A 27,767-nucleotide genomic window follows, 5' to 3' on the forward strand; every position below is an offset into this window, starting at 1 on the left:
CTGCCCCATGACCCATTCCTCCCAGCGCCCCCTGCTGGGCACATACTGGCCTATTCCCCCCATGACCCATTTCTCACAGCACACCCTGCTGCAACAAGTGAAGTTACAGGATTGGTACCCGTGGTTACTTACCCTCAGGGAGGGTCTGAAAGGGTCCGTGAGCTACAAAAAGACAGAGAGCGGGCAGTTAGAGAGGGATCCATGACCACACCCCCACGCCACGCAGCCAGCCCACTGCCCTGCTCACCTGACCCCCTTTCTGGGATAAAGAGGGGGCGACAGCTCCCAGCCGCGATGGCAGCTCTGGGTTAGTGCTCTGGGGAGAGAACAGGGCGTCAGGAAGCTACAAACAAACAAATCCCCCTACCACAGCCAGAGCCAAAGCCAGGATAGAGTCCTCCCTCCCATCCCTCCCCCACAATCGCCTAGACTCCCAGCCCCCCTGCTCCAATCCATGAGATCCCACTCGCCTGCCAGAGCGGGGATAGAACCCACGAATCCTGGCTCCCAGCCGCTAACCCCTCCTTCCCCCCAGCTTTAACCCTCTAGGCCCCATTCCCCTCCCAGAGCTGGGAATGGACAAGGTCTACTTCCCCACTCACCTTAGGCTGAAAAGCCCCCTGCAGGGAGCCAAAGGAAACAGCAGGGGGCAGGACAGGTGGGATCCCAGACACGGTGGGAGGGAATGTGGAATAGAACTAGGAGGAGAGAGAGGGCATGGAGAGCTCACTGAGTGGAAACGGAAGCACCATCGCTGCAGGGGTCTCCTAGCCCCTGGGGAATAAGGAACACCCTAGGACCTCGGACCTCAACACCTGGGAACACCCAGCACTACAACATGGCCCAGCCTCCCCTGCCCACACTATATCCCAGCACCTGGGAATCCCCAGCACTGACACATGTCCCCATCCTCCTGGTTATATCCCAATCCCCATGAACCCCCAGCCCCAAGACACAGCTCTGTCCCCCACCGCTATGCCCCAGCACCGAGACACGATCTTGTCCTCCGGCTATATCCCAGCTGCCGAGACACCGTGGCACTGAGACACAGCCCACATTCTAACCCCTGGGAACTCCCAGCACTGAGACACAGCCCTGTTCCCCACCATTACAGCCAGCCCCCAAGAAGAAACAGTTGCTCACCCTGGACAGTAATTGTGGTTCTTTGAGATGTGTCCCACTCCGGGTGCTGCACTCTAGGTGTGCTTGCGCCCCCTTGTCTTTGATTGGAGATTTCTCATAGAAGTGCCCCGGGCCGTTGTCATATAGCACTGCACGGGCAAACCGCCCTCAGCTCCATCTCTACCATGAAGCCCCATAGCAGAGAACTCTGAAGCGAAGGGGAAGGGGGGCGGGGAGGGAAACACATCTCGAAGGACCACAGTTACTGCACAGGGTGAGTAAACGTCTCTTCTTCTCTGAGCAGTGTCCCTGTGGGTGCTCCACTCCAGGTGACTACCAAGCAATTCCCTTTAAGGCCGGGGCAGGCTTCAGAGTCGAGTCCAGTACGGAAGAAAGTACAGCTGAGCCAAACACAGCATCAGAAGCAGAGTTGTGAGTTATTGACAAGCGTTCAGTGAATGTGCATATAGCAACCCAAGTATCAGCCTTACATATTTCAATCACGGGCATGTTTTTGAGAAATATAGTAGAGGTGGAAATGGACCTCGTAGAGTGAGTTCATATGTCCGGAGGTGCCTGAATATTACAAAATTTGTACAAAGTATTAATGCAGTCAGATATCCACTTGGCAAGTCTTTGATTATAGACTCCAGGCCCTTTTGATCTATCTGCGAGTGAGACACACAATTTGGGGGTCTTTCTGAAGGGGTTAGTCCTATCCAGATAGGAGGCCAGGGCTCTCCCAAGGTCAAGGGTGTGCAGCAATGCTTCTTGTTTATCTAGGTGAGATTTAGGGTGGAATATCAGCTGGTGAATGGGTTGGTTAATATGGAACTCAGAGGAAACTTGAGGTAAAAATTCAAGGTGGGGTCATAATGTGACCTTGTCCTTAAAAAAATTTGGTGAAAAAGGGCCTTTGTGGCATGTCCCCCAACCAGTTGTGCCGATGGAATGGCTACCTAGAATGTTGTTTTCATTGATAAATGGAGCAGGTAGCTCAGTTTAAACTGTGATCTTGAAAGGCATTTAAGAACCAGATTGAGGGCCCAAATCGGATTAGGACACTTGACTGACCGATTTTGATTTCTGAGCCCCCTGAGGAACCTCACTATTGTCGGGTGGGCAAGAACAGAATAACCTCTATTGGAAAATGGAAAGCTGGGATGGCTCTAATGGAACTCACGGATAGCCTCAAAATTTTTAGCGTTAGGATATAGTCCAGTATATCTGGCAGCGATGAGGTAGGTGGAATATGTCAGAGGTCACACCAACAGACAAATCTTGTCCATTTTGGAGAGTATGTGTAGGAAATAGACTGTTTTCTGCTATGTAACAGTACTCCTTAGCCTGCTGAGAGGAGGTAAGTCTCTAATCTCATGAGCCAACAGTGCTTTAAAAAGGAAGCACTCCAAGATTGGGGTGAAGGATCTTCCAGCCCTTCCTGGGAGAGCAGATGAGGAGCAATGTGGAGAGTGATCAGTGAGCAAACGACCTGCTGTATCAGGTAAAGATGTTTGTCTGGGTCCGATCAAAACTATTCGGATGACTCTGGCTCTGTCCTTTTTTATTTTGAGCTGAACTTTGGCTATCAGAGGAGTCAGCGGGAATACATGCAGTAGATCCGATGACCAATGAAGGCATCTCACAGGAATCAGTGACCCCAGTCTGTCTCTGGAGCAAAACTAGGCACATCTCTTGTTTATCACTGTGGTGGATTGGAAGTCTCAATTTGCCAATCGAGCATTCTTTTCCAGTTTGGGACCTATCTGAGAGGTGCCCCACTACCAGAATATGTAGTGTAATATGCTGGAATCTATTTCTCACTCGTGGTCTTGGAAGAAGTGCCTGCTGAAAGTATCCACAGTCACATTCTGCGCCCCTGGAAGACAGGCTGCTGTGAGGACACACTGATTGCATAATCACCAACTCCAGAGCTTGACAGCCTCAATGCAGAGGGAGGGGATCTTGCTTCTCCTTGTCGGTTGATATAAAACATGCATATGTTGTCCATCACGACCTTTATGTACTTGCCCCTGATTAGTGGTAGAAACCAGAGAAAGGCGTATCTGACCACTCTGAGTTCCAGGAGGCTGATGCGTAGCATGGTCTCTTGTGACGACCATTTGCCTAGGGCCATGTGAGCATCCAGATGCTCTCCCCACCCTAGCATGGAGGCATCAGTCATTATGACTACCGTTGGGAAAAGACATACAAATGGGACTCCTGCACACAGGCTATGATGGTCTTTCCAATAATTGATGGACTGTTTTATGCAAGTGAGTATGGAAAGAAGCATATTTAAACTGTGTCTTTTTGGTGACTAAACACTCCTGAGCCACCCTTGAAGGCAGTATATTCAGAGTCTTGTGTGTTCTACTAGCTGCCATGTGCCCCAACAATTGAAGACAGTTCTTGACCGAAGTTTGGGTGCTGAGCTGGATCATATTGGCTGTGTTGGAAAGGGCCACACACCAGCGCAGGAGGTAGGCTCTTGCTATTTCTGAATCAAGATGCGCTCCTATGAATGCTAAGTTGTGCACAGGGGTAAAGGGGATTTTTGAATGTTCAGTTGAAGGCCCAAGTTGAGGCTTCAGAAGTGGCCCATGAAGTCAGTTCCAGGGAGCGACCCTTCAGCAGCCAATCATCCAGGTAAGGGAACCCTAAAATACCTTTCCTGCGGAGCTGTGCTGCTATTACTGACATGACTTTCGAAAAGACCCTTGGGGCAGAGGACAGGCTGAAAGGGAGCACCTGGTACTGACAGTGGTCCTGGCTGACAATAAAATGTCTATTGTGAGATGGGTAGATCGCAATATGCACACCCTGAAGGTCGAGGGCTGAGAATCAATCCCCTGGATCTAGTGATGGAATTAACACTGCACGTGTCACCATTTTGAATGGGTTTGTGTCTTCACCTAAGCGTTGAGTAGCCTCAAATCTAGGATGGGTCTCCCAGGGCCATTCTTTTTTGGTACTAGGAAGTACCTGGCCTAAAACCCCTTTCCTCTGTGCTTCATGGCAACTGGTTCTATAGCACCCGAGTGTAGGGGAGAGGCTATTTCCTGACAAAGGAAGCTCCCGTGAGAGGGGTCCCTGAAAAGGGATGGAGAAGGGAGATTGGTCAGATGTGGAGGGGATGGTGAACCCTGTGGAGATGATCTCCAAAACCTATTTGACTGTAGGGATCGACTCCCAAACTTGCCTGAAGAAGTAAAGGTGGTTGCCAAAGGGAGGAAGGCAGTGGAATTGGTGGAGCTGGTAAGGATGAGGATGGTAATTCAGAATCTCGGCCAGCCCATCAGAATTGCCGCAGGGAGGTGGAAAGGTGGAAGGCAGAAGGCTGAGGGCTGAGAGTTGGATGGCTTCCTTCTCTGGAATTTGGGTGTCTTCTGATATGGTTCTCACAGCCTCAGAGATCAGAAATTGAGCTGGACGGGATATCTGAGCTGTATGGGATTTGGTAAACCATCTCTTCTAGGCAGGTGTATAGATTCCAAGAGAACACAAAGTAGTCCTAGAGTCCTTTAATGTGCTCAGAGATTCATCTGTCCCACCTGCAAACAGTTTACAACCATCAAAAGGAAGGTCTTCCACTGTATTCGGCTCTTATTTCGGAAATCCAGAGCTGAAGCCAGGAAGCCCTTCTCAGAACTACCACTGCAGAGATCAAATGGGCAGCAATATCAACAGTGTTGATGGAGGCTTGTCGTGATGTTCTAGCAAGCAGCTGGCCCTCTGCAATAATTGCCTGGAATTGCTCTCTATGCTCCGCAGGTGAGCGGTCAACAAAAGAGTTCAGTTTGGTGTAATTTACATGATTATTAGGCCCTACCAAATTCAAGGTCAATTTTGCTCAATTTCACGGTCATAGGATTTTAAAAATCATTAATTATATGATTTCAGCTATTTCAATCTGAAATTTCACAGTGCTGCAATTGTAGGGATCCTGACCCAAAAAGGAGTTGTGTGGTGGTCGCAAGGTTATTGTAGGGGGGATTGCGGTACTGCTGCCCTTACTTCTGTGCAGTTGCTGGCAGCGGCGCTGCCTTCAGAACTGGGCAGCTGGAGAGCTATGGCTGCTGGCCAGGAGCCCAACTCTGAAGGCAGAGGCGCTGCCAGCAGAAGTAAGGGTGGCATGTAAATAATATTTCCGGGATGCTGCTGCTGGTGGGGCGCTGCCTTCAGAGCTGGGCACCTGGCCAACAGCTGCCGCTCTCTGGCCACCCAGCACTGAAGGCAGCGCAGAAGGGTGGCACTACCCCGATCTCCCTAAAATAACCTTGCAAACCCCCTGCAACTTCCTTTTGGATCAGGACCCCCAATTTGAGAAACGCTGGTCTCCTCTATGAAGTCTGTATAGTATACGGTAAAAGCACACGAGACCAGATTTCACGGTCCACAATGTGTTTTTCATGGCCGAGAATTTAGTATGGCCCTAGTGACTATGTTTCACCATTAATGCCTGATAGTTGGTTATTTTAAGTTGTAAGGAGGCGGACGAATAAGATTTTCTATCAACTAAGTTGTTAGGATATAGATATTCAGGCCTATCTATAAAGGCCTATACTTTAAGAATTTAGGTATATGTTTATCATTTAGCTAGTTATAGAAGTATAAAAGAAAGAATCTGTGTAAGGGCCTTCTCTCACTGTGACAGTCTGGGGCCCTGTTCTTAAGCTAAGGCCTTTGGCTAAGCAGTGGGAGCAGCCATAAGCTGAGAAACGTATGGTCCTCATCCTCACATTCCAAACTAGTCATACTGAAATAAGGCAATCTAGGGCTGTTAGAAAGGTGATCTGATCTATCAGCTCCAGAGAAAGGCAAGAGCCTAGAAGATGTAAAAGGAAATTTAGTTTGATAGTTTTCTGTTTGGTAAGAACTCACTTAGACACAGCTGGGAAACCCTTATGTCTTTATAGATGTAATTGTGAAATCCTCACTTCTGTTTTGTTTTGTCATTATAGTTCCCACTTTGCTATTGTTTATATGCATGGTCTCCGTCTGGTTTTGTGATTGCTTCTGTCTGCTGCGTAATTAATTTTGCTGGGTGTAAACTAATTAAAGTGGTGGGATATAAATGGTTAGCTAATCATGTTACATTAGGATTGGTTAGTAAATTTCACTAAAATGGCTGGTTAAGGTATAGCTGAGAATATTACTATATAAATTGGGGGCAAACAGGAAGTAAGTTCAGATTCAAAAATAAGGAAAAAGGAACTTGGATTTAAGCTTGCTGGAAGGTCACCCCAACATCGAATTGTTTGCACCTTCAGACTTTGGGTATTGTTGCTCTGTTCATCGGAGAAGGACCAGGGAAGTAAGAGGGTGAATGAAGAAGCCCCCTAACATAGGTCTAAATGTTTATGAGTTTCTTCTTGAGGATCAGGTCTCCTAGAGAGGGAAGGCGATGAAGGTTAACTATCTTTATGATGGGTTGTGCTCGAAGCCCTGGAAAATTGTTAATGATAGACCCAAAAGGGTCCCAGTATGGCCAAGGAGGTGTTGCATAAGGCACAGGAGGGGATGGCTGCGATCTTGTGCCATGAGTGGTCATAGACTCATAAGAGACTTCTGAAGAGGGGCCACTATAGGGGTGAGGAGGAGAGTCCTGGATCAGTATTTGGGAAACTGAAGCAAGGTCTTCATCGGGATCCTCTTCCTCAAACTCACTATGGAATGGTGGCATGCCTGCAGAAATCCGAGGGGAAACTGTCATTACCAGGTGAACTGGCCATCTCGATGCACTCGGTATGGAAAATACATTGGAGACGGGCAGTGGAGAATTGGATGTCTCATATACAGCAAGGTCCCAGGGAAGATTAAACTCCTGTGGTACTGAACGTGCTGTCAGTACCGAGTCCATAGTCTGCACCAAGCTGATGGTACTGTGAGTCTCAGTGCGCTGAAGGAAATGTGGTCAGAGCCCAAGCGGGCTTCCTCTACATCCTTGGTACCAAAGAAGAGCTTTTCTTGCTACTTTGGTCTGCTAATGGTACCAACGATCTCGATGGGCCTGAGGCTTTGCCATCCTTTGGTCTAGTGGTGCTCTCGGAACCTGAAGAACCAGCAGCCTCATGGGTACCAGATTGGAGAACAGACAGTGCTGAAGTAGCTGAAGATACTACGACCTTGGCTTTTTTAAGACAGATTCTACCTGGTGAACTCAGGGCACGACCTTTGGAAGGCTTAAGAGAGGAGTCTTGCGTCTTCCTCTAAGATACCCTCACTGAGAGCAGTTGAGAGATAATGGAGGTAGCATATTTTCCTGGAGACTGGTGTACAAGAGGAGTCCCTTGGCCTGGGTCAGAAGCAGGGCATAGTGAGCTCTCCATTATGAGGAACTGAAGTTTGATCTCCCTGATTTTTCTGGCTCTAGATTTCAGTTCCAGACAGAATTTACACTTCTGGGCAATGTGCAATTCCCTGAGGCAACAAATGCACTGAGGAATGCCCATCACAACAGACAACGTTTGACACTGGGAGAACCAGGCATAAAACCTTCCAGTGAACAGAACAACCTTATCTACTAACTAATATCTATCTAAATGTAACACATTAAAAATAATTATTTTTCATAATTAGGAAGCTAAAGCTATTACTACCACTTGTTAACTAATTACATTAAAGTTAAGCACTACAAACTAACTACTACAATAACAAAGCAGGATCCAACTGAGGTAATCTCAACGGGAACCGCTGTCAGAGCTCTGTCTCCAGCCAAGATAGCTGAGAAGGAACTGAAGGCGGCTTGCCCTTGCAGTGCTATATAACAGCATGGAGCATGAGGCTGACGAGCTCGCATGTCCGAGTGGACCTGATACTACTATAAGAAATCTCCGACCAAAGGCGTAGGGGGCACAAGCGCACCTACAGTGCAGCACCCATAGGGACACTGCTCGAAGAACCTCCCCGGTATTGAGACATGGCCAGTGCCCCCCACTCCCCAATATCCCAGCCCCCAGGAGCCCAATCACCCAGACACAGCCCTGCCCTGAGCAATATCCCAGCCCCCAGGAGCCCAATCACCCAGACACAGCCCTGCCCCGAGCAATATCCCAGCCCCCAGGAGCCCAGGAACCTAGCCACAGCCCTACCCCCCGCCCCTACTCCAGCCCCCAGGAGCCCCATCACCTAGACAAAGCCCTGCCCCCCACAATATCCCAGCCCTTGGGAACCCCTGGCACAGGGTAGTGGCTGCACTCACGTTATGCCTCAGAAGCCCATCAATCTTGCCTGGGTATTTCTCAAACTGGAAAAGAAAAAGCGGGATATAAGGGGAACCCAACGCACCAGTGCTCTCTAGAGGCCCTTGTCCCTTTCCCCACTCCCCCTGAGGCAGAGTTTCCTGCCTTGGGGTCAGACTGGAGCCGACGCCCCTGAAGGGTCACTCACCATGGCGGGAGCGGGCCCGGGCACCATGCCCGGTGGGAAGGGGGTGAAGTGCTGGTGCGTATGCTGGTGGGTGTGCTGGTGCTGGTGGTTGTGCTGGTGGAACTGGAAGGCCAGCGGGCGGATGGCGGCTGCCCCCATGTCGGCCCCGCCCTGCGCTGTCAGGAACCGTGAGCTCAGGCCCTGCCGGATCAGCTCTTGTTCTGAGCAGGGAGAGGAGAAAGCAGGGGGTGGAGTTATCTGAGGGAGATGGGACCCTCTTGTAGCCCCTCCTCCTCAGACCCCCAGAGAGATGAGAGCACCCCCCACCAGCCTCATCCTGAGAAGTGAAACCCCTTCCACCACCACCACCAGCCACCTCCCCACCCTCCCAGAAAGATGGGATCCCCCTGCTGGCCCCTCTCCCCTGGAGATATGGGAACCATCTTCTGCCTGCTCCACTTTGAAAGATGCTCCCCTCCCCACTCTGCCAGCCCCTTCCCAGAAGGGATGGGACTTGCCCCACCAGTCCCTCCCTTCCCCCTCACCAGCCTCGCCATACACCCCCCACTCCCTCGTGTCTCCCTCCCAACTCACCGGATAAGGCTGCGGCCGGGTGCCCAGCGACCTGGAGCAGAGGGGGGGGTGGGGGCAGGCCCGGAGAAGGGGGAAAGAGGGGTGGGTGATGGTGGGTGGGGGGGCGCAGGGTGGAAGGGAAGGCGTGGGGGGGCAGGGCCAGCGAGGGGGTGGAGGGGCGGGGAGGAAGCTGCGAGGAAGAGGAGCACGGGGGCAGCAGGGGCTTGGCGTGTGCACTGCTCCGGCTGCACCTGCAAAAGACAGAGAAAGAGAGAAAGTCAGCCCAGGAGAAAGAACGAGCGAGACCAAACAGGAGAAGAGTAGTTGGTGGCCGGGGCAGGGGGAGGAGATGAGGGGGTAAGGAACATGGAACGGAACTCGAGATAAGACGGGGATGGGGAGAATAGCATGCCTCGAGAGAGAGCAAGAAAAGAATGAGGGGAAAAAGGTGACAGAATGAAGGGGGAAAGAACAAGGCAGGAACGCACTCCCTAGCTCACTCACCCGGCGATGCTGAGGTCCAGCCCTGCTCCATAGGGCCCCGGCGGTGTGGGGCTGGCGAAGGGCGCTCCCTTCCCATGCACAGTGGGCTGGGGCAGGCCATGGGGTGCTGGGCCCCCCTGTGGCGCCGACAGCTGACCCCGGGGCTGGGGCGTGGTGCGGGCAGCAGCCGGGTTGGGTGTCCGGGAGGGCGGCGGGGCTGGAGGAGTAGGAGGCCGGGCTGGGGCCACAGGGAGGGCTGGGGCTGCCTGAGAAAGGGGGTCCTTGGGCAGGAAAGGCACTAGCAGGGGGTCCCCATCAGCCTCGTGGCTCCGCTCCTGGCTCCGCTCCAGCCCTGAGACCTTGGGGATCACAGAGAGTTTGGCTGCACAGCTCCCGTTCACTGCACCAACTGGGCCCGAGGCTGGGGAGAGAGACAGCACCCAGTGAGAGACCACCCAGCACCAGGGGGCACTCCCCTGGCTGCCAGTGCTGCCCCTGATGCCCCAATGCAGTACTGGGGGTGGCATGGATGGGTGCTGCCATGCAAGGAGCAGGGTGGGGGGCTCAGTAGAAGGCATTCTCCCCAGCAGTCAGTGCTGCCCTATGCCCCAGTGCAGTGCTAGGGGGGTGTGAAGGCTGTACCCCATGTTCCCACTTTTCAAAAGACTATGATAAATTGTGTACAAATGTATGCCTTATGAGGTGGTAATGGAAAACTCATAATCTGCTGAACATTACTGTCCCAGTAAAATGTGTGTGGCAACAACGTATGGGAAGTTATAACATTATACTGCATCACATTGCTGTAACGTGTTCCAAGTTTATAAAAGCAGGCCCAAACCAGTTCTTCAGAGACAAAAGACACATTGACATCCCGGCCAGGTATCAGCACAACCAATGAACCATCATGGACTACCACCTAGATAAGCAGCCATTCTTTGGCAGGAAGAAGGGTGTGAGCGAGAACTTTACATATTGGCAAAGCCACAGTTGGGGGTTTCTGTGTAAACTGACTGCCTGTCGCTTGACCCCCCAGCTAGAAATAATCCTCAAAGAGGGGAAAAGGGTATGAGAAACAGTGGCCTCCAAATCACCTCTCTCCCCTCATCTCTACTCACAGCAGCAGCGAAGTTGGAAAGACAAAGGAAGCATCACTGAACTGGGGGGAAATCCTGGATGAAGCAATCCAGCCAGACTACTGTAAGCTTATTGCGAGAAAACATTTTTGCTTTAAATTCACTTAGCTTGTTAAGGTAGCTTGTTAAGCTAGGTACTTCCTTGTAAAAGGAAGTATTTTTTCACACAACGCACAGTCAACCTGTGAAACTCCTTGCCAGAGGATACTGTGAAGGCCAAGACTATAACTGTTCAAAAAAGAATTAGATAAATTCATGGAGGATAGATCCATCAATGGCTATTAGCCAGGATGGGCAGGGATGGTGCCCCTAGCCTCTGTTTGCCAGAAGCTGGGAATGGATGACAAAGAATGGCTCATTTGATGATTACCTGTTCTGTTCATTCCCTCTGGGGCACCTGGCATTGGCCACTGCCAGAAGACGGGATACTGGGCTAATTGGACCTTTGGTCTGACCCTGTATGGCCGTTCTTATGTTACATATTACTTTGCCTTTTTGCCCTTTTATTTTCTTTGTAACCAATTCTGACTTTGATGCCTCATTACTTGTAATCATTTAAAAATCTTTCTTTCTGGAGAAAAGAAACTTGTTTTATTGTTTTATCTAAGCCAGCATGTTTGGATTGAAGCGTTTGGGAACCTCCACTTGAGATAACAGAGTTTGTGCATATAATTTTCCATTGATGAAATGACTGACTTTCTGCCTCGTATTGCCCAGCTGGGAGCCATGCAGTACAAGACGTACATTTCTGGGGGACAAGGCTGGGACTGGGAATTTGCTGGTGTGGACCTGTATGTAATTCATGAGTGGCTGGCCCTCATGTCATTTAGCTGGGAGTGATTTTGCAGGTATGGGGCTATGAGTGAATAGGAGCAGGAGAGGCTGTTCTCACAGCAAAGCAGTGCAAAAGGCAGCGAGGCTAGAGAATTAAGGGGACACAGCTGTTCAACAGTCCGGATTGTACCCGGGGTAATGTCACAGGGGGTGCTGTGCTGCAGTGAGCAGGGCCGGGGGCTCGGTAAGGGGCGCTCTTTTTCTTTAGCACCCACCTTTGTTGGTTGAGACAGTGAACGATTGATCCAGGTCATCATTGGAGGCCTGATAGGGAGAGAAATGAACTCACATTATCCCTGGCTGTGGGGAGCCCCCTACAGCCAAATATACACCAGGAGCCCCCCACCGTCCTTGATTCTCTGAGTTCCCCAGGGAGGGCTCCCCTCCCGAATGTGCCTGCCCTGGGGAGGGGGGATTCAGGGATGTGGGGGCAGGAGGGGTGGGCTGGTGGGGAGTTCAGGGGGTGGGGATGGGAGGAAGGGGCAGGAGGAGGGGTGGGGTTCAGGGCCTCTCACCTGCTCCCCTGGGTCACTCTCCATGTCGCACTGCAAGGGAGAAAGACAAAGGTGGGATGAGCGGAGGGCGAGCTGCCTGAGCCTGCCCCTACGGGGTGCCGTGGGCCAGACAAAGGGGGGAGAGGCGGAGCGCGAGGGAGCCACTTACTATGTATCCTGTTTCCAAGTAGGAGCGGAGGGAGGCCTGTGGAAATGAAGGGGTATGATTGGCAGCACCGCCCCCTACTGAGCAGGGTTGGGATGCCCCTGCTATGTGTCATGAGAACTTCCTGCAACCCACCCCCCCAAAGTCCTCATCCAGCCCCCACCCTCCCTTGCATCCCCATGCCCCGTCCCCCTGCCCAGCCCCCCTACCCTCCTTTGCAGCCCCATGTCATACGCTCCCCAGTTCTCCCTGCCCAAACCCACACACCCCTCTCCACTGACCTCTTTCCTCCTCCTCTTGCTGCGTCTCCTCAGCGCCCGCTCCCCCGCATGCCGCCCACACCCCTTCTCTGAACTCTCATCACAGCCCTCTTCCTCTTCTGAGCCACTCCCCTCGTCCCGCTTCCGCTTCCCCGAGTGCTTCAGCCGATGCTCCAGCCGCTCGGGGGTCCTCAGTGTCGTGTCCTTCTGTGGGGAGGGGGAGACGGTGACGGTGAAGCAGCTCCTTGAGGACAGATGACACCTGCCCAGCCACCTCTAATGAGTTCCCTCACAGAGTGCTGAGACGCAGCCACCTCTGGGGTGGAGTGTGGGGGGCTGCTTATACTGGGATCCCTTGCCCAACGCCGAGATATGGCCAACTCTTGGGCAGGGCACAGGGACAATTTACACAGGAATCTCTTGCCTGGCGCTGAGAAGCAGCCACCTGGGGGGGCGTGACATGGCAGACTATAACCGCCCTAGTGGAGTTCAACCTTTACTCTTGAGTACACGCCTTGATTCCTAATCAATCCAGTCTGACGAGAGGAGCAAGCATGAGTCACTGCAGAACAGGAACACCCTGCATTCCTGAAACCTGGATTCCCTGCTTCACATCTTAACCGGAAGGTGTTTTAGGGTATGTCTACACTGCCCGCGTTACCTGTGGCCACAATTTTTATCTCCCGGTGATAAAAAATAACCACCCCGAACAAGGTGTCTATACTGGCACTTTTCAGCGCTAAAACTTTTGTTGCCAAGAGGGGTGTTTTTTCATACCCCTGAGCGTTTTAGCGCTGAAAGTGGTAGTGTAGACACAGCCTTAGTTGCAGTCTGACACAGCACCTCTTCCCAAAGGAGAGCAACCTTCCTGGACACAGCACCCAGCATCCCAGGCAAAAGTCATGGCCCCGTCCCCCTGCTATATCCCAGCCCTCAGGAACCCTTGCCACTGAGAGATAGCCCCATCTCTCCCACTATATTCAATGCTAGGAACCCGCAGTTCCAATGTACAGGTGTCGCCCCCCCCCCCCATGCTATATAACATCCCCTGGCACCGCAACACTGCCCCTCCGTCATGCCATGCCGTCCTGCCCCCCCCCCCCACTATATTCCATCCCCCGGGAACCCCCATCCCCAAGACACATCCCTGTCTCCCCAACTATATCTCAGCCCTCAGAAACCTCTGGCACCTAACTACGTCCCTCACTATATTCCAGCCCCCAGGAACCCACAGCACCGAGACATGACCCCACCTCCACTGCTATATGCCAAGTACTCCAGAAACATAACCACATAAATCCACTCTCTCCGGGCTGGGCTGCCTATAATTGTCTGTTTTGGGTGTGGTGTATGTGTGTCACACACCCCAGTGCTTCGCTTGGAATGGACTCTGCTATGTGTGTCCTGTGCCCTATAGTGCCTGTGGCTGAGGATGATTCTCAGCCCCTCACCTCCAGTGCCTCCAGACTGATGAAACTAGCAATGGCGAAGCCATCAATCAGATCCTCTTCCTCCTCCTCCTCCTCCTCCTCATGGCTACAGGAGGAGCCTGATGGTCTTGTCCTCCTGCGCAAGGGCCGGCGCCGGGGCTTACCGGGTGCCACAGGGGCTGGCGGGGCGGGACCTTCGCTCTCTGAGTCTGAGGAGGAGGAGAGGACGCCCCGGTGGGCAGGCTCCCCCGGGCGTCCCCCCCGACGTTGGCTCCGGCGGCTCTCGCGGTCCCGCCGCGAGCAGCGCCGCAGCCTCCGGGCCCTGCCACCTCCCCCGCTCCAGCAGGGGGCAGGAGCTGCCGCTGCTTCCATGCTGCCCCTGGCCAAGCCTCTTCCTGCGACGCCCTTCACCCCTCTCCGGCCTGCTGCATGGCAGCTGTTCTGAACTGGGTCCTCACTCCTCTGGGCGCTGACTGGTGGAGAACTGGAGGAGGAGAGAGGTGCTCCCCCAGGAAGTGGAGGGGATGTGTCTTCGTCCTCCCCTTTAAGGTGGATTTTGACACACGCTGGCAATCTTCCCCTTTGAAATCCGATTTAGGGCCCCCCAACACGAACTCCCTGTGGCAGTTGCTTTGGGGGGCCTCTCCTTCAGAACACCACAGCGGCTGCTCTGTGCGTCCTCCCCTTTACGGCAGGCCTTTCGAAGAACAGAGGTTTAATGCCCCTTGACATAAACGCCAAGACCGGGGCGGGCCAAGGTGCGCCTCCCCTTTAATTCAGATTAAATTGCTGGCAAAACAAACGACGCTACCACCCTCTTTCCAAGGGCCTCCCCTTTAAGGACAGGGGATGAAACGGCTGAGGCGGCTTCTCGCAGAGGCCTCCCCTTTAATCAGGCCTCACATTCCCCCCCTCCCCCCGCGGGGTTGGGGCCCCTCCTCAGAATAGATTTAAATCCCTCCCAGCACAAAGTGCAGCAGGGGGGTGGCTTCTGGGGCTTGGCCTCCCCTTTAAGGCGCCCCCACCGCAGTCAGTCACTTCGGTAGCCAGCCTCCAAGCGGGGCAACTTCTCCTTGGAGAGTCCGGATTTAGATGTCTTCAGCAATCAAACACGTCGGGTGGGGGAGGGGGGGGACGGGGCTTCCCCTTTAAGACTCCAGCTTCCACTTCTGCCAACAATGGCAATGGTTGGCGTGCCGAGGGAGGCACCTCGCCTTTAACGATCCATTGGTCAATCTCCCCAGCCAACGCGTCCGGCTCTGGGGGAGTCGCCTCCCGTGAAAGGATCCAGATTGAACGGCTGCCGTCTCCCGCGGGGTGGGGTCACTGCCCCTTTAAGAAACCGGACTGGAACCGCTTCTTGGCATTCGTGTCAGGGGCCACGTCCCTTTTAAGAATCCAGAGTTTAAATCTCACCAGCCACTTCCGTAATTAGGCCAGCCAGCCTCCCCTTTAAGACTCTGGCGTCAAAGTCCTCCGACAAGAAACCACTTTCCACAATGGGGCAGGAGCGAACTCCCCTTTACCAGCTCGGGGCTTCCTTTAAATCCATTGACAGGCGCTGGGAAGAAGAGGGGGGTTGTTTTCTTCCGGTAGAAATCCCCCTTGACGCCTCACGTTGCTCTGTCCCTTTAAGAAAGCGGCCGTAGAGGGCAGGAATCCGTTGACGGCGGGGAAGGGGGGGGGGGAGGGTCTCGCGGCCGTTGCGGGGAGCGGGGCGTCTCGCGACCCCCGCGCTGATTGGCCGCGAGGCTCGTGCCCTACGCTCTCCTCGCTGCCCCCCGCCCCCTGTTGACTGGCCAGAGCGGGGGGATAGAATGGTTCGGTCCGAGCCGGTCTCTCCTTCCCCCACGGGAGAGGGCCCGGTTGGTCTCGCCCTCCCCCTCCACGGGCCGGGCCGCGCCCCGCTCGCTACTGTCCCCCGACTCCCTCGGCTCTCTGTCTGTGCGCGTCGCGGCCGGATCCTCTTCTCTTCTGCGCACGGCACGCGACGCAACCCCGTCCACAGCGTGAAATCCCTCCGCTACGTTCTGAAAGCACAGAGCGGTAAAATCCCTCCGCTAGAAGAAGTAGTCCCTGCAGACCCTCCCCAGGCCGGGACTCTCCCTCCCCCACATTGTGATGTCACCACGTCCCCAGGAGATGCAAAAACATGTTGATGTCACAGCACAGCTTGATCACATCACATCCTACGCTGATGTCATCGCCCCACCATACCACATCACATGACAACACCTGGTTCTGCCCTGATGGCACCAGCCAGCCTTGTGATGTCACAGCCCCAGGGCCCCACCCAACCCCAGCACCATGCATGGCACGGGTTGGCCTGCTCTCAGAGTCCCACCCAATCCCACCAGATCAGCCCACACCCAGCTCCATCCCTCCCCCACTGCAAGCCCCAGCAGTGGGGAGGGGGCATGACCCCACACCAAGGAGCCAGGTATGGAGGCTTGCCTCTGCCTTGCTGCCAGGGACACAGCTGCTCCATCCCCACAGGCCAAGGCTGGCTGTTGGCAGGAGGCTTAGGCCAAGGCCCGGATGAATCCAGCTGGGCAAAAATGAGCCTGTCACCTCATAACTCACAGCCAGCCCCCATCTCCTTCATGAAACAACACACATGGGCTGGGTACCTAATGCAAAAGCATTTCTGATCCCAACCTCCTGGGATATCTCATCCCAATCCAGTGCCAGCACTCAAGGGACAATCACTTTGTTCGTACAGCACCAAGCACAATGCAGACCTGGACTGTGACTAGGGCTCCTAGGTGCTACAATAAAGGAGTTGCCTTAACACTGGCCTCCTCCCAGCTGTTTTCCCTTGCATGAAAACAGGAGTCTCTTCTGCTGCAGCTCCAACCCTCTTTGGGGCCCTGGTCCCCTAACAGATGGGGCACAGGCAGGGCAGATTCTGGCAAGGCATTGGAGTGACTATGGCAGGCTCAAAGCTGCCAAATGAGCCTGAACAAGCAGTCAATTAGTGACAACAGTAGGGTTCAGGGTTAACAGACTGGGCCAGTTAGGCCAGCAGCTCCAGGTGGACATATCAACTCCCACCCACAGGACACTGAGGTTCAGGGCTTACCTCCCACCAGCTTCCTCCTATACCCGCTACCCCTCAGACCCCAGCTGAGGAGCTCACTGCAGCACAGCATCCCCTAGTGGTGTGTAGGGATCAGCACTAACTGCAAAGGGAGAGTGCCCCCTATTGAGCTCCCCCCTGCAGCACAGTGGCCCCTAGTGCCAGGGACAGCACAGCATGAATGAAGTAGATCAGACAACAGGATGGATGTTTTTGTTGAAAAGTTTAATAGAAATATAGATCTCAAAAAACAAAAAACTCCACACACATAAAACCAGGAAATATCCACTAACTGACCCAACAGGGCCCACTCAAGAGACACCCTATGCCCAGGACTCCTGCCAGTGCCCCCAAGGCTGCAGTCACACTTCAGAGGGGAAAATGCCTTCCTTCTGATACACACAGGGACCTGATGCCCTGGTGCCTTTACCCACAAGCCCCCTCTCCTGCCCTATATCCCAGCCAGACTGGACAAAGGCCACTAGCCCCCCAAGAACTCAGTGGGAGGTGACCCTAAAATGGCTAATACTGCCCCCCCAAACAATCTGCCCCCGTATGTTCAGCCACTGGGGGGGTGCGCTACACAGAGGCACTGGGACGATGGAAGCAGCAGGAGGATTTGTGCGTAGGCAATTGAGTGCTGAGAATGGGAAGGTTCGTCACACTTGCTGGACATTCATCCCACCCCCCTCCACTCCTGGACTGGACCTGGAGCCTGTGAGGGGAGCAGTGGCGAAGGCAACTTGGCGAATAGCTGCAGGACAGCTGCCTTGGCTCAGCCAAGAGCTGCCCCCAGGGAAGCAGCCAAGGGGGAGATATCTCCTCCTGGGCAGCAAAGGATTCTGGGCAGAACTAGGACATCTCTGTCCCAGAGAGATCTCTGCTTGGACATGGGTCCAGGAGCCCCAGGGGAGCTGAGGATTCTGGGAGTACCCCTGAGGACATGATGGCTCTAGGAGGATCCAATAGCAGAACATTCTGGGTATATCCCCAGGGAAGATGCTCCCTGGAAGACCAGAGGCTTCTGGGAGGTAACTACTCTCCTTGGATATCAGAGGATTCTGGGAGCTTCCCCAGGCCAATGAGCAATACCAAGGACAGAGGGGCCACTCAGTCTCTGGTTCAATGCCCAGCATGGATCTGGACAGTGCACAGCGCCCCCTAGTCCCCATCAGCTTCAAACAGGGCATCCAGCTCGGCCAGGCGCTGGCGCAGCAGTTCCTCCAGGTTGGGGTGTTGGGGTGGGGCCCGGCGCCCACCTGGCACTCGCCCCGCCAGCCTCCCCCGGGGCCGGGCACGGCGCTGTTTGCGGGGCAGGCTGCTGTCTTGGAATTCCATGGTGCGCTTCAGCTTGCGCTGGCTGGTAAGCACCAGTGCCCCGTTCCGCTCCCGAGGCTCCTCGAAGATAGTCTCGAAGGTCCTACGGGGGAGGAGAGAGGGCACCTGGGTCCCATCTAGCCCGAGTCCACCAACCCACCCTGTATCCCGGCTGGAACGCCCATAGTACAAATGGAGCCCAGACACCTCGGTCCTTACATACCGTGTCCCCCAGCTGGGACACCCTCAGCACAAGGGGTGGGGGGAATGGGGATCAGACTCCTGGGTCCTCCACTCAGGACCAAACACCTCCTGCTGCTTAGGGGGGCAGCAAGTTTGTGGGCTGGACACCTGGGTTCCCAGCAGCAAGAACCAATCCTGGCTAGATTTAACCTCCTACACCCCACCCCAACTCTGAAGCCAGGCTCTCCCCTTCCTGTGAGTGGGAGGAGGGGGGTGTCCCCCCCCCCGTAGCCACCTCCAACCCCTCACCCCCGCCAGCAGCAGCAGCACCCAGGATCCCCTCACCGCTTTTCGGTGGGAGTGCGGTAGTTCTTATTGGTGTAGATCTCCTCCAAACTGAACTCCTTCTTGTTCAACCTGTGATGGGGAGACCAGACTTAGCAACAACGCACGGGAATCCCTTGTCCGTGCTGAGCCTCAGCAGTCTCGGGGGTGGGAGGTGGGGGCTGGACAACCACCACACAACAGGAATGGAAGAGAATCCTGTGGCCAGCTGTAACTGCTGGGGAGATTCAGAGCTGGGGATAGAACCCAGGAGTCCTGACTCCCAGCCACTCCCAGCCACTCCCCTCCCCCAGAACTCCCAATACCTGACGGGCCGGGGCAGGCCCATTGGCGTGAGGTTGGCTCGCTGTTTGGCTGGGGTCTTGCGGATGCGGAAGCGGGACACTTTCCCTGTGGTTTCTTCCTGGGAGCACTGCGGGGAATGGGGAGAGAAATAGGACAGGATCAGGAAAGATTCCCAGTTATGCATACAGTGAGTGGAGGGTGCCCCCTGCAGCACGGTGCCCTGCTGAGCCCCCGTCCCACAGCAAAGTGCCCCCCACCGAGCCTCTGCTCCCCGCAGCACGGCACTCCCCACAGCATGGCACCCCCCACCGCACTCCTGGCAGCACGGCGCCCCCTGCTGAGCCCCCGCTCTCCACAGCACGGGGCCTGCAGCACGGCACTCCCAGCAGTGCACTGGGACCAGCACTGCCTTCCATTGCTCCACCTCACCTTGGCATCTGTGTGTGACAGCAGAATCCCACCCGTGGTGATGCCATGGCCCCTGTCCCCCTGCTCCGGGCGCTGGGAGCCGTCCCTGCGAGGCAAGAAGACCATATGGACCAGGAACCTCTCAGGGCCTTTTCTGGAGGACCAGGTGATGCCATGGCACTGGGAGCCCAGATGCTGGGGCAAGGCAGGATGGCAGTGGGATGACCTAGGCCAAGGCAGGGTAGCAAGAGGGATGGAGCAGGGTTACCTGGGCAAAGGTGGGGTGGTGTTAGGGGCAGGAAGGGGACAGTAGGTGTGACAGGCAACAGGGTTACCAGGGGCATGGCGGAGAGCTCAGGGGGAAGAGTTTCCCGGAGCCAAGCAGAGGAGACGGGGCAGGGTTACCTGGGGCAAAGCAGGGCAGTGGCAGGCTCCTCGTGGTGGGGTGGCCCCGGGCAGGAGGAATGGGCCTCGTCGCAGCGGGTCATGCACACCACTGGGCTGAGCAGGTGGCGGGAAGCTGGGGAGGGGAAGGGGAAGACCTCCTTGCGCAGGCAGGGCAGGACGGGGGGCGAGGGGTGGCCCCGCAGCAACTCCCGCGACACCTCCAGGCTGCAGACCGTGTGACGGCGACGGCGCGGTGGACAGGGAGCGGACGCTGGCAACGGGGACGGCATGGCCCAGGGGAAGTCAGGGCAGGAGTAGCTGCGGCCCAGGCGGGGCTGGCTGGGGTCCTCAGGGCTCAGGCGCCACTGGCAGATGGGGGGTCTGCGGCTCACAATGCTGTCCCCGTCCCCGTCATCTTTGGCCTCGCCAGGGCCCCTCCTCTCTGCTGGCTCCGAGATGGCAATTTTCACCTCGATGTTCACCCCCTGGCGTGAGCTTTGTGCCCCCTGCTGGCTCGGCCCGCTCCGGCTCTGCACTGGCTCCTCCTTGGGGTGGAGGGGCTCCACCGGCTGCCCCCCACCTTCTCCCTCGTCCGGACGGGGAGACGGTGGGGGCCGCAGGCGTGGCTTGGCCGGGCTCAGGAAGATGTCAGCGAAGGTCTCCAGCTTGGATTTGACACTCTGGAAGAGCGGGGCGATGCCCCAGTGCCGCAAGTGGGGGACTGTGGCCTGGGGGCGCAGCAGCGAACAGATCGGGGGAGGCCAGGAGGAGGAGGAAGGCAGGAGGCTGCCAGATGGCTCGGCTTCTTGTGGGGCAGGATCTGCAGGGAGGAGGGCACAGGGGTCAGGAGAAGTCAAGGGAGGACCACATCTTGCGATGCACAGACAGCTCCCAACAGTGCCGAACCCACTCAACTTTGAGCAAGGTTCCATAAACACCCCCAAAACCGCACACTCTTGCCTCCCCGGCCCTGTTTTCAGAACAAAGAAGAAATTTTGACTTCCCACAAAACGAGACTTGGGGAAAGCCACATTTTCATCCTGGTTTCATCCTGAAAAAAAGATCTAAACGTTTTTGTATGGATTCAATCTCTTTAAAAACTTCTTTTTCTATAAAACAAAAAAAAATGGTTGCTAAACTCAAAATATCCAAAATAGAATTTTTGTAACTGAAATTTCATTTAAATTAATGTTTCCTTCTCAAGAACATTCTCGGTCAAAAAACGTTTTAAGGAACTGCTCCCCATGGAGCCCCACCCCCATCTCCGAGCTCCACCCACAGCCCCGCCCCTGCATGAGTTGGAGCTCCACCTACCTGGCTGTGGGCAGCGCTCCCACTGGTCTGAGGAAGAGGAAGATGCTGTCAGCTGATCAACCCTGTCAGGCAAGAGAGAGGAGGTGAAGCTCTGGGGCCAGCGCCCCCTAGAGGGCCCCGTATCCCACCCCAGCTGGTTGGTAGGGAAGTGCACTTACATGCTAGGAGGCAACAGCGCCAGCAGATCTTCCTGCTGCAGGCTGGCATCCTGCCAATGAGAGGTAGCATCTGAGCTGGGGCACGGGATGGGGTCCACCCCCGCACCCAAGGCTGACAGGACAGCGGCACCTAGTCAGGGCAGCTTCCTCCTTGGTTCTAAGCCCAACCCCTCCCTCCATTGACTCATCTGGGACAGCACCCACTGCTGAGATCCCCACCCACCCATCCCTGCCCCTCTGGCCTGGGCTCTGGCAGCCTCCCCAACCCCCAATCCCTCACCCACCCCCATCCCCTTCTCTCTGGGCTCTGGCTTCCCAGCTGCTCACTGCTGCCATGGGGCACTCCTCCAGTGCCACAGTCAGGACGCGCTGCTGGGCCCTCTCCATGGGCGACGTCACCAGCTCCTTCCCCTGCTGGAAGATGGAGGGAGATGCTCCCGGCCCCCGGCTCTGCTGCGGTGCCCCCTGCCGCAGCAGCCATCGCTTGCCCTGCAGCCGCTCTGACTCAGACCCAGCCGTGCCCTGGGGCAGCCAGCATGATGCAGGGGCCTTATTCTCAGGCCTCTGGCAGACGGGAGACCTTTGCTCCTCGGGGGAGGGTCTGGAAGAACGAGACGGGGCCATGGACCCCAAAGCCCCGTCGCTCACTGGCACAATTTTCACCTCCCAGGATCTTCAGCCCCCCCCCCTCCCCGAGACTACCCTTCCCCCCCCAATCATCAGACCACCAGCACCCCCTCCAAGATCCCACTTCCCACACCCCTGCCATCAGCTCCACTGAGCCCCCTGGCACCTCATTCCCATATCCCCCCCAACTCCCAAAGCACCGCGCTCCTCTTTCCCAGCCTCCCACATGCTGCCATATCTCCGCCATCAGATCCTCCAGATCCAGCCCCTGCCCCAGAAGCCAGTGACCCCCTCCCCCGGCAGACACCCTGCTTAGTATTTGGAAAGTGCCCTGACACATGATTCATCCCCGCTCACCTGTCCATGGTGGGCTCCTGCTGCCTAGGGGTCCGATCTGAACCAGGCGTAGGGTTCCCAGCTGGTGGCAAGGCCTTCCCAGGGAGGGGGTGTCCAGGGAGGGAGAGAGTGGCCGGATGAGCTGAGGAGGATGTGCCTCTTTGGGAGACCTGCTAGGCAAGAGACACCATGGGGTTAAACATGGACCCCAACTCCCCCGCCCCCCCAGCTGACTCCCAGCTCCTGGCATCTCCAAACGACTCTCCTGAAGAGCCCAGCCTGGCCCCCTCCCATGTGTAATGGGGGCACAAATACCAAGCGGTTCTGCCCCTGCCCCCCCCCCCCCGAGAGATCAGCACAGGAGTTCCTGGGCTGTCTGGGGGCAAACCACAGCAGGGAGAGAAGGAGATTACGTGGGGGAGAGGCTGGCTCGAGAAATCCATACCGGGATTCAGCAGGTTTAAGGGAGCAGGACGACAGGGCCTGGGAGGGCTCAGAGGAGGTTGGGGGGGCTCAGGCCATCAGATCTCCAAGCAGGGCCCCCGCCACAGTCCCAGACCACCCGTCCCCATCCCCCCGCCCGCACTCACAGCCCCTCCTGTGGTGGCAAGACACTCCTCCAGGGCAATGGCCAGTACCCTGTGCCGGGCTCTCTCCATGGGCGAGGCCACCAGCCACAGCTCTGCCCCCTGGCCCCACTGAGGCACCCCCTGCTGCAGCCGCTGCCGTCTGCCCTGCAGTCTCTCCGACTGGCGCCTTGCCTGAGGAGACTCGGCCCTGCCCCGGGGCAGCCAGCACAGCGGGGGAGCCTTCTCCTCAGGCCCCCGGGGGGCGGGGGAGCTCTGATTTTCAGTGGAGGGTCTGGAAGAGAGAGATGGGGTCACTCACAGGGGCCATGGACCCCCAAATCCCCCTGATTACTGGCATGATGTTTGCCCCAGGACCCAGAGACCCACAGCTCCCCCCCCAAAAAAATCACCCACCCGGTCTAGTTGAGACCATTGCCTCTCATTGTCTCCCACCCACAGCATCCTGTCCTCCAGCATCCTCAGCCCAGAGTCTCCCCCCTCAAACACACAGTCCTCCCAGCCACACCCAGGGGAAGAGGAAGGGCACTGCCTCCGGTGAGGTCTGCCCAGGGTGAGACAGACAGGCCCTGACCCCAGAGGGGAGGCGGCTGGACAGAGGTGAACCGCCCCACACACCTGTACACGATGAGCCTCTGGCGTCGGATGTTCCGCTCCGAGGCAGACAGCCTGGTACAGCCCCCTGCCAGCGCCCCTCTGGCCACTGGGTGCTCCATGGCTGGCTTCAGCTGGGATGTAGGGGGTAGCCCCCTGGGATCAGGGGTTCAGAGGTCGTCCCGGGACAGCCTCCTGCCTACTCATCCTCCAGCGTGGCCTCCTCTGCCCAGGAAAGAGAATCCAGGGTTACAGTGAGCACTGCAAGACACCCGTCCTGACCCAGCTCCAGGCTAGGGGACTGGCTGGTTCAGCTGGAGGGGAAATGGGACACAGGGTCTTTCCCCTCTAGGGGGCACCGGCTCTTGTGAAGAGCCCCCAAGGACTCAGCATGACAACCCCCCCCCCAACCTCCTGCAGTCTAGACTTGGCAGCATGGCCACAATAGCAGAGGGCTCAGCCATGGGAGATCAGACTGGGGGAGGAGGTGTGTATGTGGGGGTGGGGTGGGGGGCTCTCCTCAGTGCTGGGGGGAGGGGCTGCAGAGGTGGCACATTCCCCCCCCCCATGCAGAACTCAAGAGATCACAATGGACAAGCAGAGGGGAGCCGCTGGGGGAACAATTACAGAGCATTAGTGGGCAGGCAAAGCCATTGCTAGCCTAACCCGAGAGCCCCCTGCACAGCTCAGGTGTGACCTGACACCAGCTTGGGAGCGGAGGGGAAGCTCGGGAGGTGTGGGGGTTGGGAACGATCACCTAGAGATGGTTTCCCAGGCCACAAAGGACATGCACGGATCCTGGGCAGCCAGGAACAGGCTAGAGGGGCCCTGATGGGGCTTCTCCATCTCTTTGTCCTGCCGCCCAGCACTGACCCTGCCTAACTCTGCCCCTAGGACTCCCCCACTGGGCCTCCCCCGCTTCAGGTTCCTCCCTTCTCCCCCTAGATTCTCCCCACCAGCCCTCTCTATTTCCCCTCTCTCAGTCTCCCACTCTGGTTACTCCCAAATCTCTCCCCCACTGGGTCCCTACCCCAAAATCCATCGCTCCAGCTCTAGGTCTCTCTCCTCCCCTTGGATCTCTCTCATCCCCCAGAAAAACTACTCCCCCTTTCGCTCACCCACCTGCCTCTCCCACACCCTCTTTACTCTCATCCCCTCCCCCAGGTTCCCTCTTCCCCGGGCTCTCCCTATGTTCATTCCCCTCCCATGCTGCACCCCTCCCCACTTGCCTCCGCAAATTGCCTCCCCCATAGATGCCCCCTCTCACCATCTGCCTCCCCCTGGGTCTTCCCCCCACGGCTCCTGTCGCTGGTCCCCCTAAACTGCCCTTCCATCAGGTCTTCCCCATTGGTCCCTTTTTCCCCAGCTACACTCCAGCTTTCCCCCCTCAAATCTCTCCACCATTTCTCTATCATCCCAAATCCCCCAAACCATGCTTCCCCCAGATCTCCCCCGCCACACTTCCTTCCCCCGATCTCCCCCAATCCCAACCCGTTACCCTCCCTCACCGATTCCCCCACATTGCCCTGCCCCATGAGTCCCCCGTCCTCAAAAACCCTCATTGCTCCCTAACCCCCTGGATCTCCTTCTCCCCACTGCTCCCCCTCCAAGCTCCCCCCATTGCCCCACTTCCCCCACTCCCCCCCTCCCGGCTCCCCCATTGCCCCCCTTCCCGCACTGCCCCCCCTCCCGGCTCCCTCCATTGCCCCCCTTCCCGCACTGCCCCCCCTCCCGGCTCCCTCCATTGCCCCCCTTCCCGCACTGCCCCCCCTCCCGGCTCCCTCCATTGCCCCCCTTCCCGCACTGCCCCCCCTCCCGGCTCCCTCCATTTCCCCCCCATTCCCCCCACTGCCCCCCCTCCCGGCTCCCTCCATTCCCCCCACTGCCCCCCTCCCGGCTCCCTCCATTGCCCCCCATTCGCCCCACTGCCCCCCCTCCCGGCTCCCTCCATTCCCCCCACTGCCCCCCCACTGCTCCCCCTCCCGGCTCCCTCCATTGCCCCCCCACTGCTCCCCCTCCCGGCTCCCTCCATTGCCCCCCCATTCCCCCCACTGCTCCCCCTCCCGGCTCCCTCCATTGCCCCCCCCATTCCCCCCACTGCTCCCCCTCCCGGCTCCCCCCATTCCCCCCACTGCTCCCCCTCCCGGCTCCCCCCACTGCTCCCCCCATTGCCCCCCCCACTGCTCCCCCTCCCGGCTCACCGGCTCTCGCTCGCTCCCGGTCGATCTCCGGCTGCGGCTCAGCCTCCTCCCGCCCCGCCCCGTTTCTGTCGACGCTCCACTGCCCGACCCCTCGCGGCCAATCGCAGCGGGCCTTGCTCCCGTCCGCTCTCAGCCAATGGGCGCGCGTCTTGCTGCCCGGGGGTCCCCGGAGCTTGAAGCCGTGGGGACCGCCATCTTGGCAAAGGGCGAGAAAGAAAGCCGTGTCACGGCTCAAGCTGAGCCACCGCCATCTTGGGGTGGGGCAACAGTGTAAAGTGTGTGTGGGGGGGGCGGTCAAGAGGACATAGAGGTGCCGCCATGCGGTGCTGCCATCTTGGATTAGGGCATCGAAGGGGGTGAAGCAGTTTCAGGGCGAGGCCATCTTGGATGAGGGCGAGAAGCAGGGCATTTAAAGGGCCAGGCGACCCTGGGTGGTGGGTGATGGGTAGGGTGACCAGATGTCCCGATTTTACAGGGACAGTCCCGATTTTGGGGTCTTTTTCTTATATAGGCTCCTATTACCCCCCACCCCCGTCCCAATTTTTCACTCTTGCTGTCTGGTCACCCTAGTGATGGGGGCTCCGGCCAGTCCCCATCCTGGGAGCGTGGGGCCCCCGTTCTTTGTTCCCCTCGGACCCGTTTACACCGCGCCGAATTAAAAGACGTGCCAAACTTCCCGCCCATGCAGCTCGCTCCGATTTGGCCACCTGGCCGCTTCCCGCTTGACCACTTGCCTCCTCCCGGCGCGTGTCCTATGGAGACAGTGCCAGGGGTTCCCTTATGTCTCCTTCCTACACGTTCCCAGCGTGGGGCCCAGAGCCGATCCCTGCAGGGCTCCCTGGAAACATACCGGGCCAACGACGAGTCCCCTGTGTCATGTTCATTTGATGCCGAGCCAGATGGGCCCCTTGGTTTGCTCCAGCCTGGCAATGACTTTGTATTTGTAAGGACCCCTTTTTACATAGGCACTAGTCCAGTGGTTTTCAAACTGCAGGTCACGACCCAGAACCAGGTCGCAGAATGTAAGGCACAGGGTCGCGGCGGCTCTGGTCAGCACCGCCGACGGCCATTAAAAGTCCCGTTGGCAGTGCCACCCGGCTAAGACAGGCTAATCCCTACCTGTTCTGACACCGCGCTGTGCCCTGGAAGCGGCCAGCAGCAGGTCCGGCTCCGAGGCAGGGATGGCCACAGTTCCCGGCCAATGGGAGCTAGGGGGGGTGGGGCGGTGCCGGCAAGCGAGAGCCGTGCAGAGCCGCTTGCGTGCCTCTGCCTAGGAGTCGGACTTGCTTCTGGCAGCTTCTGGGGCACAGTGCGGTCCACGGTGCCGGGACAGGCAGGAAGCCTGCCTTAGCACCCCCACTGCGCCACTGACTGGGATCCGCCCGAAGCCAGCTCATGCCCCAACCCCACATTCCTATCCCCTGCCCCATCCCTGAGCCCCCCCCAAACTTGGAACCCATTCCTGCACCTCAAACCTGTCATCCGCGGCCCCACTCCAGAACCTGCACCCCCAGCCCAAAGCCCTGACCCCCTTCTGCACCCCAACTCCCTGCCCCAGCCCAGAGCCCCATCTCACATCCTGAACCCCTCATTCCTGGCCCCACCCCACAGTCCTCACCCCCGCACCCCAACCCTCTTCCTCAGCCCTGAGCCCCTCCCACACCCCAAACCCCTCATCCCCAGCTCTGTTGCGTCACGGGCATCAACAGTTTTGTTCAACTACGTCGCCAGAAAAAAAGTTTGAAAACCACTGCACTAGTCAGACTATCACTGTGATGGGATACCTGTGCTGTTCCTAAGCCCCCACTGTCCATGTGTATGGGGGAATCCCTCTCCTACAGCGAATACAGGCCATCTTCCCCCAGGCATCTTGTTACCCGAAAGGATCCCTGTGAACATTTTCCCTTTGCTTGGATCCCACATCACCCAGACTGAGAATAGGGCTGTGGTTAAAATCAGGGCACATTCTCTGTACAGAGTTCTTTGGGGGAGACTTCACCAAGCGCCATCTTGCCTGTTTCCTTCTCCTGAGCAGGATTCCCTGACCATGACCCAGCCGTAATCTCCTGGATGGATC

General features: G+C 56.9%; 3 protein-coding genes across 19 annotated transcripts in view; all 3 read right to left on the reverse strand.

Annotated features, from left to right (window-relative positions):
• Positions 1–15,872, reverse strand: part of FBRS (fibrosin) — a 32,113-nt gene extending 16,241 nt beyond the window's left edge. The window contains exons 1-12 of one of the 3 annotated variants that reach the window (XM_043517224.1): positions 13,891–15,872; positions 12,461–12,643; positions 12,183–12,218; positions 12,035–12,064; positions 11,735–11,783; positions 9,571–9,970; positions 9,088–9,317; positions 8,515–8,714; positions 8,327–8,371; positions 603–698; positions 248–316; positions 133–162 (exon numbers count right to left, since the gene is read on the reverse strand). In XM_043517224.1, coding sequence (XP_043373159.1) covers positions 133–162; positions 248–316; positions 603–698; positions 8,327–8,371; positions 8,515–8,714; positions 9,088–9,317; positions 9,571–9,970; positions 11,735–11,783; positions 12,035–12,064; positions 12,183–12,218; positions 12,461–12,643; positions 13,891–14,241 — 1,719 coding nt within the window. In that variant the 5' untranslated portion in view covers positions 14,242–15,872. Of the gene's footprint in view, positions 1–132; positions 163–247; positions 317–602; positions 699–8,326; positions 8,372–8,514; positions 8,715–9,087; positions 9,318–9,570; positions 9,971–11,734; positions 11,784–12,034; positions 12,065–12,182; positions 12,219–12,460; positions 12,647–13,890 lie in introns of all 3 variants that reach the window. The other 2 variants (XM_038404029.2, XM_038404028.2) reach the window with 2 other exon arrangements.
• LOC119856526 (zinc finger protein 572-like) overlaps positions 1–27,767 on the reverse strand; it is a 568,866-nt gene that overhangs the window by 469,234 nt on the left and 71,865 nt on the right. The window lies entirely within an intron of this gene.
• On the reverse strand, positions 17,153–25,939 carry PRR14 (proline rich 14). 14 transcript variants are annotated; one of them, XM_038404051.2, is made up of 12 exons: positions 25,691–25,939; positions 23,514–23,714; positions 22,899–23,169; positions 22,330–22,478; positions 21,673–21,946; positions 21,346–21,395; positions 21,188–21,249; positions 19,892–20,693; positions 19,508–19,592; positions 19,099–19,205; positions 18,794–18,865; positions 17,153–18,368 (listed from the first exon to the last, which is right to left on the reverse strand). In XM_038404051.2, exons 2-12 carry the CDS (start codon positions 23,609–23,611, stop codon positions 18,110–18,112), a joined length of 2,229 nt encoding a protein of 742 aa, XP_038259979.1. In that variant the 5' UTR covers positions 23,612–23,714; positions 25,691–25,939; the 3' UTR covers positions 17,153–18,109. The 14 variants fall into 14 exon arrangements, 13 of the variants coding, with proteins under 13 accessions (XP_038259979.1, XP_043373170.1, XP_043373174.1 ...); XM_043517235.1 differs by having other exon boundaries at positions 19,508–19,712; positions 19,892–20,696; positions 22,947–23,169; positions 25,691–25,874; XM_043517239.1 differs by having other exon boundaries at positions 19,508–19,712; positions 19,892–20,696; positions 23,070–23,169; positions 25,691–25,872.

This window comes from Dermochelys coriacea, chromosome 6 (genome assembly GCF_009764565.3).
Source record: "Dermochelys coriacea isolate rDerCor1 chromosome 6, rDerCor1.pri.v4, whole genome shotgun sequence".
Lineage (NCBI taxonomy): Eukaryota > Metazoa > Chordata > Testudines > Dermochelyidae > Dermochelys > Dermochelys coriacea.

What these genes read in the sequence shown, in the direction of transcription:
- PRR14 (XM_043517233.1), bottom strand. Translation starts at nt 23,611, where the DNA reads ATGGAGCACCCAGTGGCCAGAGGGGCGCTGGCAGGGGGCTGTACCAGG. An exon ending in TTGCCACCACAGGAGGGGCT is followed by an intron (nt 22,479 to 22,898) that starts GTGAGTGCGGGC and finishes CTTGCCTAGCAG; the next exon opens with GTCTCCCAAAGAGGCACATC. An exon ending in CGCACTCCCACCGAAAAGCG is followed by an intron (nt 18,369 to 18,793) that starts GTGAGGGGATCC and finishes CCTCCCCCGTAG; the next exon opens with GACCTTCGAGACTATCTTCG.